Source organism: Thalia democratica, chromosome 4 (genome assembly GCF_965202585.1).
Source record: "Thalia democratica chromosome 4, ktThaDemo2.hap1.1, whole genome shotgun sequence".
NCBI lineage: Eukaryota > Metazoa > Chordata > Thaliacea > Salpida > Salpidae > Thalia > Thalia democratica.
In genome coordinates, this window is record NC_139168.1 from 22148344 (window position 1) to 22165433 (window position 17090).

Below are 17090 nucleotides of genomic sequence, written 5' to 3' on the forward strand. Positions count from 1 at the left end.
TTGTTTTAAACTTTAACACAAATCATCCTAAGTGATCAGTAATAACAAACAAGTTTCAAATACTTATTAAAAATATCAAAACATAAATTGTTTATATATATAGATTCTTATTAACAAAAAAATATTTTTTTGACCTGATCTAAAGCTTGATGGTAGTACGATTAAAATCAAGGTCTAAATAGCACTTCAATAAAAATTGTAATTTCCAATATTCCAAATATTGTAAAAATACTATAACAATATTGTAAATATACTATTCAGTGACTCATATTTGTAACTCAAAAAATAGTTATGTTGGTAGTAAGTACTAAAGTTAGAAGTGTAAAAATATTTATTTATTTTAACATAAATCAAAACAAACAACAAGTTGAGTAGAATGTTAATTTATTATCAATTGTCGCAACGAATTACGTCATAATACTTTAAAATAGTTTTATGACGCAGTCACACAAAACACAAGGGATTCAATATTTACAATAAAAATTGATCGAAGTATTTCAAAACGCTAGGAAATTTTGTAATTTTAAGAATCAATTAACTATTAATATGTTTTTTTTATCAAAACAAACTTTAAGATTTACCAGAGATACCAGCCAAATCCTTAAATAAAAAGCTGAACGAAATTATGAACATTTTATTAACCTTGTTTATTCTAAAAAAATATTTATTAAATTAATTTACCCAACATTAAGAAACAAGTTCGATCAAATATGGACTTAACTAATATCGCCATCGAGAAATGCAGTAAGGTGGTGTAAAATATACACATCATACATAAGCAAATGTATAAATATATAAAACAACATCCGACAATGATGAGAAACCAACAGATGCATTTTTTAATATTTTTTTTAGCAATACTGATAATACATCACAGAAATTTTCAATTTTATTCGTTTACTTTGTTGTTAACTGTTTTTTTAATTTAACAAAACAAAAACATTAAATGCCATAAACAAACCTATGTTGGGCTAAAAAATAATTTACATTTTTAATTAACTTCATTAACATATTTTAAAACTCTCTTTTACAGAATGCATCCATCTACTCAAAGTTTCAGTCTAAGAAAAGGGACAAAATAATTATGTATAAATATAAATAAAAACAAACATACTCGCATAAAATGAACGCTTTGGAAAGCAGAAATAATTTTAGAAAATAATAATTAAACACACTACTAAAACAAGATTGTGCGACAAAAAGTATTAAAAAAAAAAGAAGAGTTAGTAATAAATGTTGGGCTGATGTAACTTTTTGTTCTTCAGGCTTTTAAGGTAGGGTATATATTTAACAGTTTAAAAAAAAAACCCATAATTAAAAGTCAAAAAATATTTAAAGCTGAGATTACGAATACACTATAGTAAATCAAAGTAAAAATATTTGTAGTTAAAAATAGATATTTCAAAAGAAGTTGAGTAAAAGAATTGTTTATTAAAGAAACAAAAACTGCCAATTTAAAAACAATAAAATTCATAAAATTATCAGTATTACAGGTGGCCTTTTTTTGATGAAAGTAAAAATTTGAAGCAAAAGTCACAAATCGTATATGTTTTACCCTAACCCAAAAGTAATCTTAATATTTAATACCCGAAAAGAATGTATGTAAAAAGGATATCACAAAATCCATGATGGTCTAAAAAATTTATTCAGACACATACAGGTTGATAATTAAATCTAATTAAATAAAAAGCTATGCGTCCCAAATGTAGGACTTCGTATTAAACAATAATTATCTTAAAGACCAATATGTTCAATTCAAGTAAATCTATTCAAACTAAAATACCTGAAACTTTGACAGTTATCCCAAAAAAAATCATGATAAATTTAATAAAAGTTCATCTAGCAAAATTTATATTTTTTTCAACAAATTTGAGTTTTTGTAAATTAAATTTTTATTTTCATACCAAAAAATTATTAAACAATGCTACAAATCACTGTTATTTCTTGCGGAGTACGTGGAAAGATATTTCAACATTATTTTTATATATATATTAATCCTCTTTCTTCATAGGAACGACTTTCAGGTAAGCCAGGTGCTTGTTCACTTCGATCACGTGATCGTCCTGGTCACGCATCAGTTCACACAGCTGCTCAGGCGTGACTAACGTTTTGAAGTCTGCACTGTCGGCTTTGTACAAGTTTCTCTTTGAAGTTTGGCGCGCCACGCTTTTCAGGGACTCTATGACGTCACTTTTGAACTTGTTCCTGTGCAGAAAAATTATTTAAATAGTATATTATTTATTTAGTATTGAAAATACCTATATCTTCAAACTATACTCTATTACACTTAATTTAGTCAACATAAGATTCTTGACAACCAAATTTTCAGAAAACATTGTATTAAGAGAGGTAGATTTGAAAGAGACTAATTTATGGCAACTCTGGAAAACTAACTGTGCATGTTAACTAAAAAGTTGACAAGCATTTGATACCCTTTATTCTTAATAAATAGTTTTATAATTAGTCTTCAGATTCCTCGTTATAAATCATTTTGATTAAAAATTTAATTATTTTTTTACAAGAAAATTTTAACTTTTAAAGCAAATGGTACAAAAAAGGTTGATTAAATATATAATAGTTCAATAAACTAACCAAGCAGGATTTTGTTCTTCTTCAAACAGATAATTGCAACTCAACACTAACTTAATAACTAAAGTGGCTCCAAACTAAAACAGAAAATCAGTTAACAAAATATTTATTGTGAGCTCAAATATAAATGTTCAGATCAATAAATACTTGTATTTAACTCTCAAATGTCTACTTCGGTAATAATGGTAAAACAAAGTATAAAACTGGTATTTTGCAACTACTAAATCTTATCCATACCTGATCTCTAAGAGCAGCATTCAGTGAAAAGGAAGTCATCAGAGACGTGATTATAAAAACTTCGTCTTTTTCCAAATTGTTCAGTGCGTGGTTAAAATGTGGCAACATTTCCAATAAGATCTGTAAAAACAATCAAATATAACTAATTTTAATTATTTAGAGCAGTGGTCGGCAAGCTACTTCGAATCCGTGAACCCTAAATCACAAAATAAAAATTCTGTGCACCCTAATTTGCATTCTTTAGCGCCGCTATATATTTAAGAATATGTAAACACTTATAGTCGTTTTTTTTAATAATAATTCAGTAACGCCCAGTTAACTTTTACACGCTAACTTTAAATTTACCAGTTTACCCTATCCATTTCAATAAACTTAAAATATTGATGATCTAATTTTTACAACAATATTTTACTTCTATCACCCATGTCTAAAATACTAACTAGATTAATCTAGTACATTGCCACTTCCCCAATTTACAATCAGTAGTCTTGGTACTTTTTATTTAATGGTAAATTTAAATATTTAGTTAAAATTATATGGTCAACAAAAATAGAAAAATATTTGTAAAAACAAACTTGAAAACTCATTTATGTCATAAAAATGGGTGGAAGAATTTTTTACATAATGTAACAGAATAGAACTAGTAGAGTATAAAAATGGTCGTTTTATTAACAACAAAATGGTTAATTAGATATCAAGGTTGAATATGTCTTAAATGTAGAAAGATTTAAAAAAACTTTAATTCATTTTCTGCGCGAAAAAAAAAATCATGTACCCAAAAATAAGTTTCATGCACCCCAAAAGTCTCGTGCACCCTAAAAGAAATTTCATGTACACTAGTGTGAACCAGTGTACACCGTGCCGACCACTGATTTAGAGTATAGTATATTTAGAGTTAACTAATTTAAAGTCTTTTTTTGAAATTATAAAGATAACATTGAAAGCAATAATTGTAACTAATACAAGGCGAAACATGAGTCCAAACTCCATGATCTCAATGAACAAATAAAAAGAAAATTGTATATTTAACGTAAAATTTTACCTTATCTTTAGCATCTCTTTTAACGAGATTAGCAATGTGTCCGACAATCGACTGCAGAACAATCTTCTTGCTACAGGGAGTCATGTACTTCATCAACCTAACCATCAGCTTCTTACCTTTCCTTATCTTCAATAGTTGGAAGATCTGTGTATAGTATATATTGTTACTTTCATTGAGACATGCTTTACACACTTTAATTATAAATGCGCTCGAAGCACAAAAATAATAAATAACGTTTATCTGAATATTTAGTCTATTTATAAATGGAGGATCTAGTGCAGCAATTTTAACTTTAGGTGAATTTAAAAGGAATAAACTACTTTGTTTTAGGGGTAAATTTTCTTTATCACAAGTTATGTATATTAATTCTGTTATTATCATTAATTTTAATTGTACTTTTAATTTTTAAGTTATATCTAACTGTAAATTCTTAAAGTTAGATAACCTCATTAAGTTTTACGATTCTTTGTATTTAATAAGCTTCAATAAGTATAATTTTTTCTTCCTCAAAATTAAACATTATTTTGTATTTTGGGGGTAAGTTCAGTAATTACCTTCAAAAAGGGGTAAATGAAAAATAAACACAAACCTTGTCGCTTTGCACATCAAAATCTGATAACTTTTTGTTCATTCCCAATAATGTGAGCGCCACGTTCATAGTTGTTTTTATTTCTTCAGTTACGTCCGTGTCCACTGGTATGCTATGAAAAAAAAATTTATTAAAATAAATAAAAGTTTTTAGAGTATGCTTTTAGATGAGAGTAGAAATTTATAAACTAATTATTAATCACAAAGTAAACTTTCTTTATTTGATTGTTGTAGTTGTGTAAACTGGTGCAAGCTCAAAAATTAATAGAATTTTTATCTATATTTCATGATCATTTGGAAATATTCTTAAAAATACCTGATTTATTTAATAGAGAAAATCAAACTAACTGAAAAGTTTAAATAATATTCAAAATTTCATAAAGCTTTATTTGTTGTGGATATTTCAAAAAATTTTTAAACACAAAACAAAAAATTTTAACGGAAATTGATTTACCACTATAAACAATAACATACTTAAAACTTCAATAGAAAGTCAACTTTCAAGCAATATATTTTGTTTATAGTTAAATTACATTCTAAATTCATAAAATTTAGATTTTATTTAGATAAATTCTAATAAATTAAGAGTAAATATTTCAAACAAGGCATGAAATTTAATCAACAAAAAATATCTTGTGATCTTATAAAGTTATATAAATTTGTAAATCTTAATTTTATTTCATCTTAATTACTTCCAAGTAAAATGTTTTTGTTTATAATAAAATATTACAAACTTTCTTTCATCTTTCTTCATATGAGGGTATCTTTTTGCTAATTCTTCAACCAGCATCACTTTGTTATAAGCCTGTTTAATTTCAGAAATAAATATAACCCGTTTATCTGCTTATTATTGCTGTTAAAGTTTAAATCAATTTAAACATTGATGCATTTGTACGCACTGAAGCAAATTTTTGAAACAATTCTGTGAAACAACAAAAATGTTTGATTTTTATTAGTTTTTAAACAGACTTATGGTTTGTATTATTTATTTGTTTTCTTGTATATGCACATTTAAGCATATTATACTATATAGCAATGTAAACGTAAATTTTAATAAAAAATTGTTTAAGTTAATGCACAATAATATGTTACAACTTAGTTTTAAATAACTATCAATAACTTTATAAATACACTTTTACAAAAGACACATTATTTAAGTCACATATTTTGAAAGCAAAAATTTCCCTCACTTAATATTAATAACAAAGTTTTCATGGAAATACTTAAGTTTCATGCTAGACAGATTACTTTCTCATAGCTAAAACGATTGCATAAAATATATGCAATATTTTGGCATGAGTAATGGACATTTATAATCACCTACTAAACTATATTCAGTATACACAATTATAATAAGATAACAGACGCTTTCAATTTTTTATTATTTAAAAACTAATTTTTTTAGTACTTAACAGCTAAGTTTAATAAGAAATTGTTGTGGTTAAACATAAATGTAAAATTGATATGGCAAGTTTTCTTTTAGAAGTGTATAAATATTAAAATAACTAACACTTTCGATTTTCTTGTAAGGAACGAGTCTTTTGCTCAAACTTGCTGCACCGCTTTCACTGTCCTGTGTGACGTAATAATAAAATTAATATAGCAAATAAAAAACGTGAGTGTGAAAAAATAATAGTAAACGTGATAACGTGCTCAATTGAAAATTAACAATGTTTTGAACATGTTTTAAAGTTAGTCAAAAAGTTCAAACTAGAAATTATTTTTTATAGATATGAAAGTTTATACTAGCATTTAAAATAAAAGATAAATTTCATTCAGCTTAACTAACATCAAAAAAGAAACCTAAATAACCTTAGTTACAAACTAATTACCAAAGGTATAGTTCAAAAATCATGTGGCTTTAAACTTTAATTAAAACTTACCAAGTAACAGGTCAAAATTCATACACAGTTTTCAAAACATATGGCTTTAAATTTAAATTTAAATAAATTTAGGTAAACAGGTTAAATTTTAGAATAAAAGCTTATTAGCATATTAGAAAAATCAATAAAATTTTGTTACAACCTTATTTTTGAGTAGAAACAAATTATAATGCCCAATATCTCACAATCAAATTATAGCTTTTTATATCAAAATAAAAGTTTAAACTTTGTTCATAAATACAAAACATTTATACGTACCACACTTATACACACAAAAAAACTCTAATAAGTTAAGCTAAATATTGAGTTTAAATAAATAATAAAACTCGGTTTTAGATAAAACCAACCAGTATTTTCTTCTAACTAATGTATTGATTACGCATTCTGACATGTTTAACAAAACTTAAATTATCCTATTGTAATGATAATTTTCTTAATACAGTACTTAATAATAAATTTATACACTAATTTAAGGATGAATTCAATTTTTACATTTGTAGTTTGTATTAACTATTTTAATCATTTATTGTTGAAAATACTAACTTGATCGTTACTTTCTTGCTCTTGTATTTCAATAATTTGTCGCGGATTGTATACGCTAGATGTCGTAAGTTTTCCCAATGAGTTTTGAAATTGCACTGTTGTAAATAAATATGTTTAAAAAAACCGTACAAAATTAAATTATATTCAGAACACTTGTGATTTTTAGTCAAGAAGTGCAAAACTTTAGTTCTCACTTGACTGCTTTAAAATTTATGTTTAGAAAAAGTGACATGTAAAACTATTTGTGCGAGATTAATCATAAACTTAATAACTAAAAAATATTCTTATCTTTTTAAAGTAACAGATTCATCCATCTTTAGTATTTTAGATTTTTTAAACCAACTGTACACTTTTTAACATAAACATTTTTCTAATAACAACTGCAATCAGCATAATGAAACATCAGAGATTAATTTTATAAAAACTATCATTACACAGTTGTGTTGAAATATTAATTTATGATAACATAAAACATACCAGGCACGTATTTTTTTCCTTCAGTATTTGGTTTTCTTGGTGTGACAAGCAAAGTGTCGCTTGCTGAATCGTATCCTCCATTAATAAGTTTCTTTTCAATAAAGTTCTGTAAATTTTTTTTTATAAATTGATATTTATTTTACCTCTGTTTATTCGCTTCTTTTCAATGAAGTTCTGTGGATTGCATATGTAGCTTAGTGTTAATATAACTTAATTTTTGAGATAGTATTTCTAGTTTATTTATTTGTTCTCAATCAAGCTTGTTTATGTTACTTAATGTTTTTAAGCGAGTTAGTGCATTCTGAAAGGTGTATTTATTATTATGACAAACATGAAACAAACCATATTAAAAATGCTGAAATGCATACGAGTATTTTTTATAACACTGATAAAATCTATTTGCAAAACATTTCATGATAACACAACCACGATTAACCTTGTGCTTGGTGTTTAAACTTAACAAGTACTAATCTTAATTTATATTATTTATCAAAAAGCAATTAATACATATCGGATAATAATAACGAAAATCTACTTCAAGAAATTAATTTTTAGCTGATCATAATTTTATTCTAATCTAAAAAAATAATCTTATATATGATTATTTTTTTTCCAAACCTGATTATTATAATAATTAACTTTTCACAAACCTGATAATAATAATCATTAACTTCGGGCCTTCCACTCTGTAGTGCATACATTTGTATTCTGATCACCCACTCCTTATCTTTTATCGACATCAAACCGCTGTACGGATCGTTTACGTTCATATAGTTTGAATGATTGCTGTGGAAACAAAGTTTAATTAAACTAAACATTTGTGTAGTAGAATATGTTTATAAAATATTCACCAGGTGATCATCGTGTAAGCGAGAAACAACTGTAAAGCAATAAACTCAATATAACTTTTGATTTATTTAATTATTTAAAGGCTCCTTAATTGTTAATCTCTCTAGAAATTTATTGTTTACTCTCAATATAAAATATTCTATTAAAAAGACTATGTAACATTCATATCAAAAAAACTTGTACTTACAATGTATACTTTTGGAGAAAGCCACTCTATCCCATATGTACTTAACAAAAATAAGCATATACATACACATAATTTAAAAACAAACTTGTTACTGCTCTTCTTGTTGTTCATCCACTTGTGGTGCTCAGGGTGCAGCTGACCGGCTTTAAGTTGCTGTAAGATCGGGAGCACGTTGGTAACCGGCCTCACGTTCCTCATGTTGGGCCGCATTTGAGGTGGTCCACGCATCATGTGGGGTGGTCCCATGTGGGGCGGGCCCATCATCGGTGGTCCCCTCATGAACGGGTGGGGAGGTCCTCCGCGCATGTGCGGCGGGTACATGCCCGGCGGAAACCTGTAGTAGTTTGTTGCTTGGTTACCAAATGAGAAATGACATTGAAAAACAAAGAACTTGTTATTGAGCAAGTTAATCTGATAAGCCAAAATATTTCGTTAGTAGTACTATATTATATACTATAATTAGGTTTAAGTTAAGTAACTATTTGCTTAATAATTAAAACAGACAGTTATAACAAGAATGATTAAATTCAACATACAAGTATATTAAGATTGAAACTAAAAACATTTAAAATATGATGTAGTCTAAATAAAAACTTATTTTTAACAGTATGAATAAATATCTTTTAGTAAAAATGTACTATTGAAAGCATTATTATATCTTATATTTAACTCTATATTATAAGGGGCAAGAAAACTTCTACTTTATAAAAATGGAAAAAAGTTAAAATATTTGATGAAAATTCTTAAAATTTAGTGGCCACGCACATATATTCACCATAATTTAACTTATATATCAGTAAATGATGTGATTTACTACAAAATCTTCCTTTTAAACAGAGATTTTTACTAATAAAATCGTTCATTTAATAAACAATCATATATCACGTTTATTTTAGGAACAAATTGTTATTGAACGAGTTGATTTTTAACATGCATGCTTGTTGTTTTTGACAATTTTAAGAGGCACTTGTTGAGGTCATTGTCAGCCGCATTCATTATTTTTGTTTGCTGTTGCGATTTGGCGTGTGATTAAATATTTACTTTTATATTCATGTATTTCGTAAAATAATATTTTGTTTAAACTTTTTTTTTCTTTATTTATACTGAAAAAAAAATTAAATTAAGTTTTCTTAAAAATTTTCAATGTTAACTTTCAACATATTTCTTTAAACAATCAATTTTGTTTTTCTAAATTATAAAAATAATAGATATTTACATTAATAAAATTTCAGTATATTAAAACTTGCAGCAGAATTCATTACAACATTAACAATTCACAAGACAAACTGAAACTTGAAATTAAAATAAATAAAACCGCAAGTAGCCAACCATAAGTCATTGCTCTTTAGTCAATTATTAACCATTTGTTTCACAATGTGACGTCACAAATAATACACGCATGACTTGATTTGTCTAAACAAAACACACTACTAGTTCTTACTAAATGACACGACATTAATTTTATTACTTTTATTAAAATAGTAAAATGCTTTCAAAAATTTTTTTTTTCATTTGAGAAAACTAAGAAGCGATTTACGACAATTTGTACTCTAACTAGAACTTACATGGCATAAATATAGACATTCTAACCTTTGTATAGACATTTTAAGTGTTTATTTTCTAATTTAAAATATTGTTATCTATTTATTTAACAAATTAACTAAATGACTAGTTTTGCACTAACAAAACACCCAACTTTTAATTCTACGCTGAAATGATGGTATTCGCATATATTTTATTTTTTCTGTATAATAAAGACTATATAGTTTTAAAATCATTTGTAGTATTTAATAACTTAAAAAATAAGTCTAAGATTGATTCATGGCAAGTTATATCAAAACAATAATAACAAGACATCAAGTGTTGTATATAGCTTCAATAACTCTTCAAAAAGAATAAAGTAAATTTATGGAAAATTACAGTAAATTATTTTACCAGTCGTTTTAATAAAACTTCATTTTGAAAAAAACACATGACACCAAAAACGCTAATACGTGTTGTTAACTACTAAAATATAATAAGAATTAATAATAAAAGCTAAAAAATATTTACTATGATGATAATTTGTTTTAAAACTAAGGTATAACTTATCTAAACTTATTACAGTGTGTTATATTTATAAACAAAATTATGCTTGGCCATAAATTTCTACATTTTAGATTTTGTAAAGAAATGAATGAAATACAAGCCTTTGTTTGTGCAAACCAGAACAATATGTAAGAGATCAAATTAATAATTCAATGCATACTAAATGTCACTAAACTACAGTGGCCTACGCAACAAGATTAAAAGAAATTCAAATTAATCAATACTGGAATTACTTGAAATTCTCCTAATTGCCACAACTTTCTGATTATTATGCTTACATGCTAATTGATTATGCATAAGTTTAGGTGGAACATGATTTTCAATTAGAATTCAACTGTTTAAAAACTCAATTTACGACTTATTCTGTTTAATATGATAATTGAATGACAGAAATACTGTGAATTGTTACATCTACTAGATTCTTTTGGCTATTAGAAATAAAAACTTAACTTACTTTTTATTTTCATTAAAATATAAGACTGCAGGTATAATACTTATGAGAAAATTTAATGATTTTTGTATAGTATGTAAGTTTTTTAAAGTATATAAATAAATAGTTTATGTTTATTCAAGGCATCAATGGGCTTATATCTTCTATAAAAGTAAGTTTTTTCTTATATATATTTTTTTATGATGAGAAGCTTACCATATTTTACAAGACCTTATTTTATTTTTCTGGGTTAATACTAGTGATGTCTACTATAATGATCTGTGCTAAATTCAGCTTTTAGTTAAATTTTAAAAAAATTCTTATCGACTTACATGATCACAACTGAAGGTTAAAATCTGGCGCGCTTTAGACCCAATAAACCTGAAAACCAAATAATAATACCCAACATATTAACTTCTAAAGAATTTTAACACCAACAACTAACCCATTTGGACCGAGGGGCGACGGATTAACATTAGTGATGCTTGCTATAGTAATACGTGCCTTTATTAAATTAAATAAAACATTTATATTGTCTTATAAAAACACTACTCCACCTGAAAGTGAATACCTGATTAATTAGACTTTTTAATATATTAAACTTTAAGCATTTGTTAAACACATGTTACCACAACAACTAACCCGTTGGGGCCGAAGGGTAACGGGGGCGGGGGACCCATCCTCATCCTCATGTTTGGGTGCCTCATGTTACCGCGGGGTCCGCCCATGTTGTTGGGATGGTTGCCATGGCGATACCTCATGTTGGGGGGCATCCTCATCATGGGGTGAGGGGGCATGCGTAAGTGGGGCGGGGGGATTCCCCTGAAGTTAGGAGGCATCATATGAGGGGGAGGCATCATGTTGCCAGGGTGATTGTTGTTTCCAGGATGTTGGTTGTTGTTAGGGTGGTGAGGGTGGTTTTGGTTGTTGGGCATTCTTTGTAATGGCGGGGGATCCTGTAAAAAGTTGAATAAAAAAAATTGAATTTGATAAACTAATGCAACTTCTCTGGAAATAATGTAATAAAAATACATAAAAAAATTAAGGGGTCAGTGAACCTTTTAAGTTTTTATGTAGGATTAACTTAAGTTAATTTTTAAAATTTAAGTAATTTAGTCAGTAAAAATGTTAATAATACAGAATGAAATTACACCACATATATAAGCAATTGAAAACTGTGTTACAATTTATACAAGAGATCTTTTACCAACCTGCATTTTCGGGTTTCTTATTTTAAAAGGAGGTATGACGTTTTTATTTTCACCATTTTCTGTTGGAATTGGCGTGGCTGACTTGCTTGTGTTGTTTGGTTTTCTATTAACAAAAAACATAAAAACAATGTATATAGAATAAAAACACACAATGTATTCTAAGTTATAAAAACGACCACAACTTACAGCTAAACATTTAAACAAGTACCGTCCTTTTTACCTACTAAACAAAAAAGAGCAATATAGTATGATATTCTTACTAGGATGTTATAATTTAACTATATAATACTTATCACAAATACAAACTTGTTAATATTGGGCGTTAAATAGTTTATTTCATACAAAAGTGTTTACAGACTTGTTAATATTGGGAGTGGAGTAGTCTTCAGACAGCAACTGTTTTTCGAGATCCGCAGCGTTGGTGACAATCTTGCAGTTGAGCGGCATATTGGCTTGCTGCTGCGGCTCGGGTTTGCTGGTCATGTCTGTAGGCGGTTGTTGAAGTAATGTTGATAGAAACAATGTCGGGTCCTGTGCGAAAATTTTATTACATTCAAGCAAATAAAATATAATGTTGTGTGCATTAAAGGCTTACAACTAACTACACTCTCATTACAAACTCAAAAATAGTTATATTAATTTATAGAAATCTTATAATTAAACCATAATTATGTATATATCATCTGTATTTTAAAATATTTCACCAATAATTCATGAACATAGGAAAGTAATTGACAAGACTTTAACATTATACCTATAAAACTAGATTTTTATTTATTACCGAATAATATATTATTTATTCCTGAAACTGACCTCCAAGTCAAACTTGTCCAAAGACAAATCCAAATCTGCCATCGACGAATCGAGAGCCTGGCCGAAGTTCATAACGTCTGCTGATTGGTTGAAATTCATCTCATTAGGTGGTAATTGGTTGTTGAAGTGCACCGGCGTTTTTGATTGGTGGAAATTAATTTCTGGTGGATTTAATTGGCTGTTGAAGTCGATGGGTGTTTGGTTGCCTGGAGTGTTTGAATTTGCCAAGTTCATCTGTAATAACTTTATTTTATTTTTCGAGTTTTTAAAAAACACAACAATAAAACAAATTTATTATAAAATCTTACTTTCAAAATTATTTTAACTCAAATAACTGATGAAATTACTATAACATATTACATTGAGTTTTGCTTTTTAAAGTTTTATTTTCGCAGTTGCTAAACCTGAAAGCTATTTATGTAAAATGCTTCAAGTTATGAATCTAATCAGTAGTTTCAAATTTTTATTAACTAAAATAAGTTTAAACTCACCAGCAAATTTGAAAAATGGTTCTTAGTTCCGTTTTGTATTGGTGTAGGCGTGTGAATTCTGTAGAAATATATATTTGCTTTAAAGTTTCATGTTTTAAAACACATACTTTAAAAAATTAACTGAAATACAAATTATACTAAATTACTACCGTATTGAACTCAAGTATTTCTCAAGTATAAAATTAATTATAACTAACTTAAGCATTAACTTAAATGAATCTGCATGCTATTTCTAAAGCACAACAAATAAAACTATTTTAAATAAGTTTGAAGTAAAAAAAAAACATTTAAAAACAAATTTCAACTACAAACTTTTGCTGCTGTGAAGTTTTCATGCTCACAATTGAAGGATCAATATCGTCTGGGGGATTATTTTTGAACAAGTAGTCGTAAGCCCCCATGGAACTCATGAAATCCGCGCCCTCCGTGGCTAGGCGATTGTCGCCACCCGCTGTAAAGTGGCGATTGGTTGCCAGGTTATTGTTGTTGGTTGCTAAGTGATTGTTGGGGGACATGTGGTGGTTTTTATGGTGATTTTGGAAGATTCTGTCTTTGAACGAGTGGCTGAACAGGTTGGTGATTTCCTTGTCTGTAAAATATACTATTTTAAACTTGTTACTTTTATTAAGATAAATAAAATAATCCAACGAATTAAAAAAAACACACAAATTTTTATTGCACATTCAATTTCAAAACGTTTTCGATAGTTTTACTCTCTTTGCAATAAACTTAATAAAACAAAGCTTTTAAAATTTGAAGTCTTAAAAAATCACAAACGAAGGTTGCCTGTGTCCTGGACAGATTAGAGTGTTATGTTCGGTATATAAAGCTTGTCTTATTTTCTTAATTTATAAGTATATGTATAAATAAAATTGCTACTATTAAAAACGTGCTAATATTGTAACTTAAGGTTAGTTTCAATAAATATTTCATCATTTTTTCATAAAGCTGAACTTAGTAAATTAAACAATTTACTTAAAACACAAAAAAAAAACTTAACAAATATAAATAAATTATCATGTAAAATTATTGCTTTAATACATTTCTTTTCATTCAAATTTTATTTAAAAATTGAAACCGGGCTAATTTTCACACAAAAATATCAACCTTGTTCAGTGTCAGGCTGCATGATGAAGTCGTTTTTCAGGTTTTTGCTGAAATCGGGAATTTTATTATTGTGTTCTTTCAGGTCTGGCAATTTCAGATCCGGCATCTGGAGTTCCGGGTTCCAAAGCTCGTTCAAATCGAAATCGTCTGGAAAATAGCAATACTTTAATTACATAAACACTACTTTTAAATTTACTGATTTCAACCTAGTTAGGATTCTGTTTTCAATTTAGCAAAAAAAAATATTAAACAAAGTTGTTTCTGTTGAACGTAAAAATAATTTACGAAACCTTCTGGAAAGAATAAAATAAATAAACACCAGTTTAATTGCTTTCCAACTGGTTAAAACTTTTTTATTTCGAAAGTTTTCATAATGTTAAAAAAAAGTGTATCTTTAATTGCCTTTGTTTTTTTAATTACCAAAAAAAACGTAGACGATTTAACACTACTAAACAAATAAAGTTGTCTTTGTAGAAACAATGATAAACAAATATAATACAAATAACAACTTGTTTTTAATTATGAATAATTTTAATGACTAATTTTCGGTTAAAATGGTGACATACAAATGACTATAACAAATTAAAAAGGTTAATTTGTAAATGTAAAGACAATTACACCAGCATAAATATTTAAACAGTCGTAAAAACATACAAGGTACAAAGTATAAAAACTAAAATATATATAAAAAATCATTTTCCAAATGGTCACCAAAAATTTTATTATTCATTACACAAATATTTTAAACTTTTTATTAAAAATTAAATAAACTGCAAACCATCTTCCAAATCGCCACTAAAAGTACATAAATATTTCAAAATAAAAATTAAAAATTAATTTTAAAAACTAAATAAATAAACAAACCATCTTCTATATCGCCACCGAAAGTTTCATCGTTGATCACATCGATATTTGCTTCTTCCTGGTCCGTGTTCTCTCGAATGTCCTGTCAAAATTAAATTCACATTTTAACAATTCGTTCTGGCTTTTACAATACCCTGTTTTGAGGTTATTAAACAATTTATTAAACCACGTGATATATACACAGGTGTTTCTTAAAAACTACACAGAAAACAAATATTGTACCATTCTACATTTTTTTAAAGTAAAGCTTATTTAACTTGGTCTGTGTTTCGCAAATGTCCTGTGTGGAGATTGTTACAAATGTTTATTTACCTTAACCATAAATAGCACTAAATAAGAATTTTCAACGGTATTATTTTACCGCCGTTTTTATTGCTGCTAAACTTAAAAATATATAATTTATTAAAACTAGTATCTTATACACCAAAGTTTCTCAAAAAAGCACAAACAAACTATAAATTATAATGATTTAACTATTAGAGTAAAACTAACTTAATCTTATAAAAACGTGGTTGTTATGATCGAAACCAAATAATTTTTTAACTTTTTAAAAAACATTCATTAAACATTAAATTCTTTTCTATTTAAACTTTTCTAAAACCATGTAATAAGTGTGGGAAATCTGACTAAATACTTAATACTGTGTTTGAGCTGGTAACAATGAACTCAAAGTCAAGAACATGACAATACTGGTTGAAATACTTTTCTTTGTTGGCAGTGTAAACAAATGGATTATTACAGAGCCGTTTGTAATCTTTGTTATTACTAAGATTGTTGTAGGTATAAACCGACAGAATTATGGAGAATTTTAGCAAGTTCAGTAGAAAAAACGTGTGAAACTAGTTTGTTTTACACACAGTAAATTATGTCCACAAATTATTATTTGCTATAACATATGGATAAAAAACTATACCTTTTAAAATATTTCAGACAAAACCAGTTGTTTAATTTTTCCTTGAACGCAAAATGAAACTGTATATTTTGTTAATAAACTATATATAATCATATATATAAGGTTGCCAAATGTTTTTGGCAAATTTTTCCCAGGTTTTCAAAATTTCTTCCAGGTTTTTAAAAGTACACATTTTAGGTCTATTTTTAGTTTAAAGTTAAGTTTAAGGTATTAAATTGTGTTAAATAGCATAAAAACATTGAAAAGCTATTTTAAATGTGTTTTTTGGTATAAAAAAAAAGATTTGATGATGACAAAAAAAATTAATCTGTATAAAATATTTTTGTGTCAAATTGAAATTTTACTACTAAACATGTTAAAATTGTTGAAAATTAAGGTTTATTAGCCTAAATTGTCAAGTTCCAGGTTTTCAGGCAACCATGTATATAGTAATAAACAAAACAAAAATTTAAATTAAAATACACTATATTGATAAATACGTTTATATAGATATATAATGAATGTTAAACAACAAACAAACCTTTAAAAAGAAGCCGCCTCCGTCTAAACTAAACTTAAAAATAAACATGTTCATAGATTCTACATTTCATGAACTACGACCTTAATTACAAAAATATTTCATCTTTTACTCATTTATTATCCAACAAACAAACCTTCAAAAAGAAGCCGCCTCCGTCGAAAGTCTTGTTGTCGTTGTTGGACGCCATTTCAAACAAAAATACAAAATAAACTAATTACAAGGCTGTGTGTGCTGTCAAATAAAACAATAAGTTATAAT

At 27.1% G+C, this 17090-nt stretch overlaps 1 protein-coding gene across 2 annotated transcripts; it reads right to left on the bottom strand.

Annotated features, from left to right (window-relative positions):
• Window positions 1-377: 377 nt before the first annotated feature.
• LOC145834718 (uncharacterized) lies at window positions 378-17065 on the bottom strand. 2 transcript variants are annotated; one of them, XM_082942221.1, is made up of 20 exons: window positions 16966-17065; window positions 15400-15481; window positions 14536-14682; window positions 13741-14017; window positions 13429-13486; window positions 12938-13171; window positions 12483-12655; window positions 12125-12227; window positions 11556-11869; window positions 8481-8729; window positions 8010-8145; window positions 7360-7465; window positions 6883-6977; window positions 5967-6029; window positions 5191-5261; window positions 4458-4569; window positions 3869-4012; window positions 2827-2946; window positions 2593-2666; window positions 378-2205 (listed from the first exon to the last, which is right to left on the bottom strand). In XM_082942221.1, the coding sequence occupies exons 1-20, from the start codon at window positions 17017-17019 to the stop codon at window positions 1992-1994; spliced, it is 2826 nt and encodes a 941-aa protein (XP_082798347.1). In that variant the 5' UTR covers window positions 17020-17065; the 3' UTR covers window positions 378-1991. The 2 variants fall into 2 exon arrangements, with proteins under 2 accessions (XP_082798347.1, XP_082798346.1); XM_082942220.1 differs by having other exon boundaries at window positions 12938-13180.
• Window positions 17066-17090: the final 25 nt, after the last annotated feature.

Coding starts and splice junctions, on each gene's coding strand:
- LOC145834718 (XM_082942220.1), bottom strand. CDS start 17,019: ATGGCGTCCAACAACGACAACAAGACTTTCGACGGAGGCGGCTTCTTT. Junction 12,656..12,937: donor TGGACAAGTTTGACTTGGAG/GTCAGTTTCAGG, acceptor ATTTTCGCACAG/GACCCGACATTGTTTCTATC. Junction 2,667..2,826: donor ATGCTGCTCTTAGAGATCAG/GTATGGATAAGA, acceptor TTTCTGTTTTAG/TTTGGAGCCACTTTAGTTAT.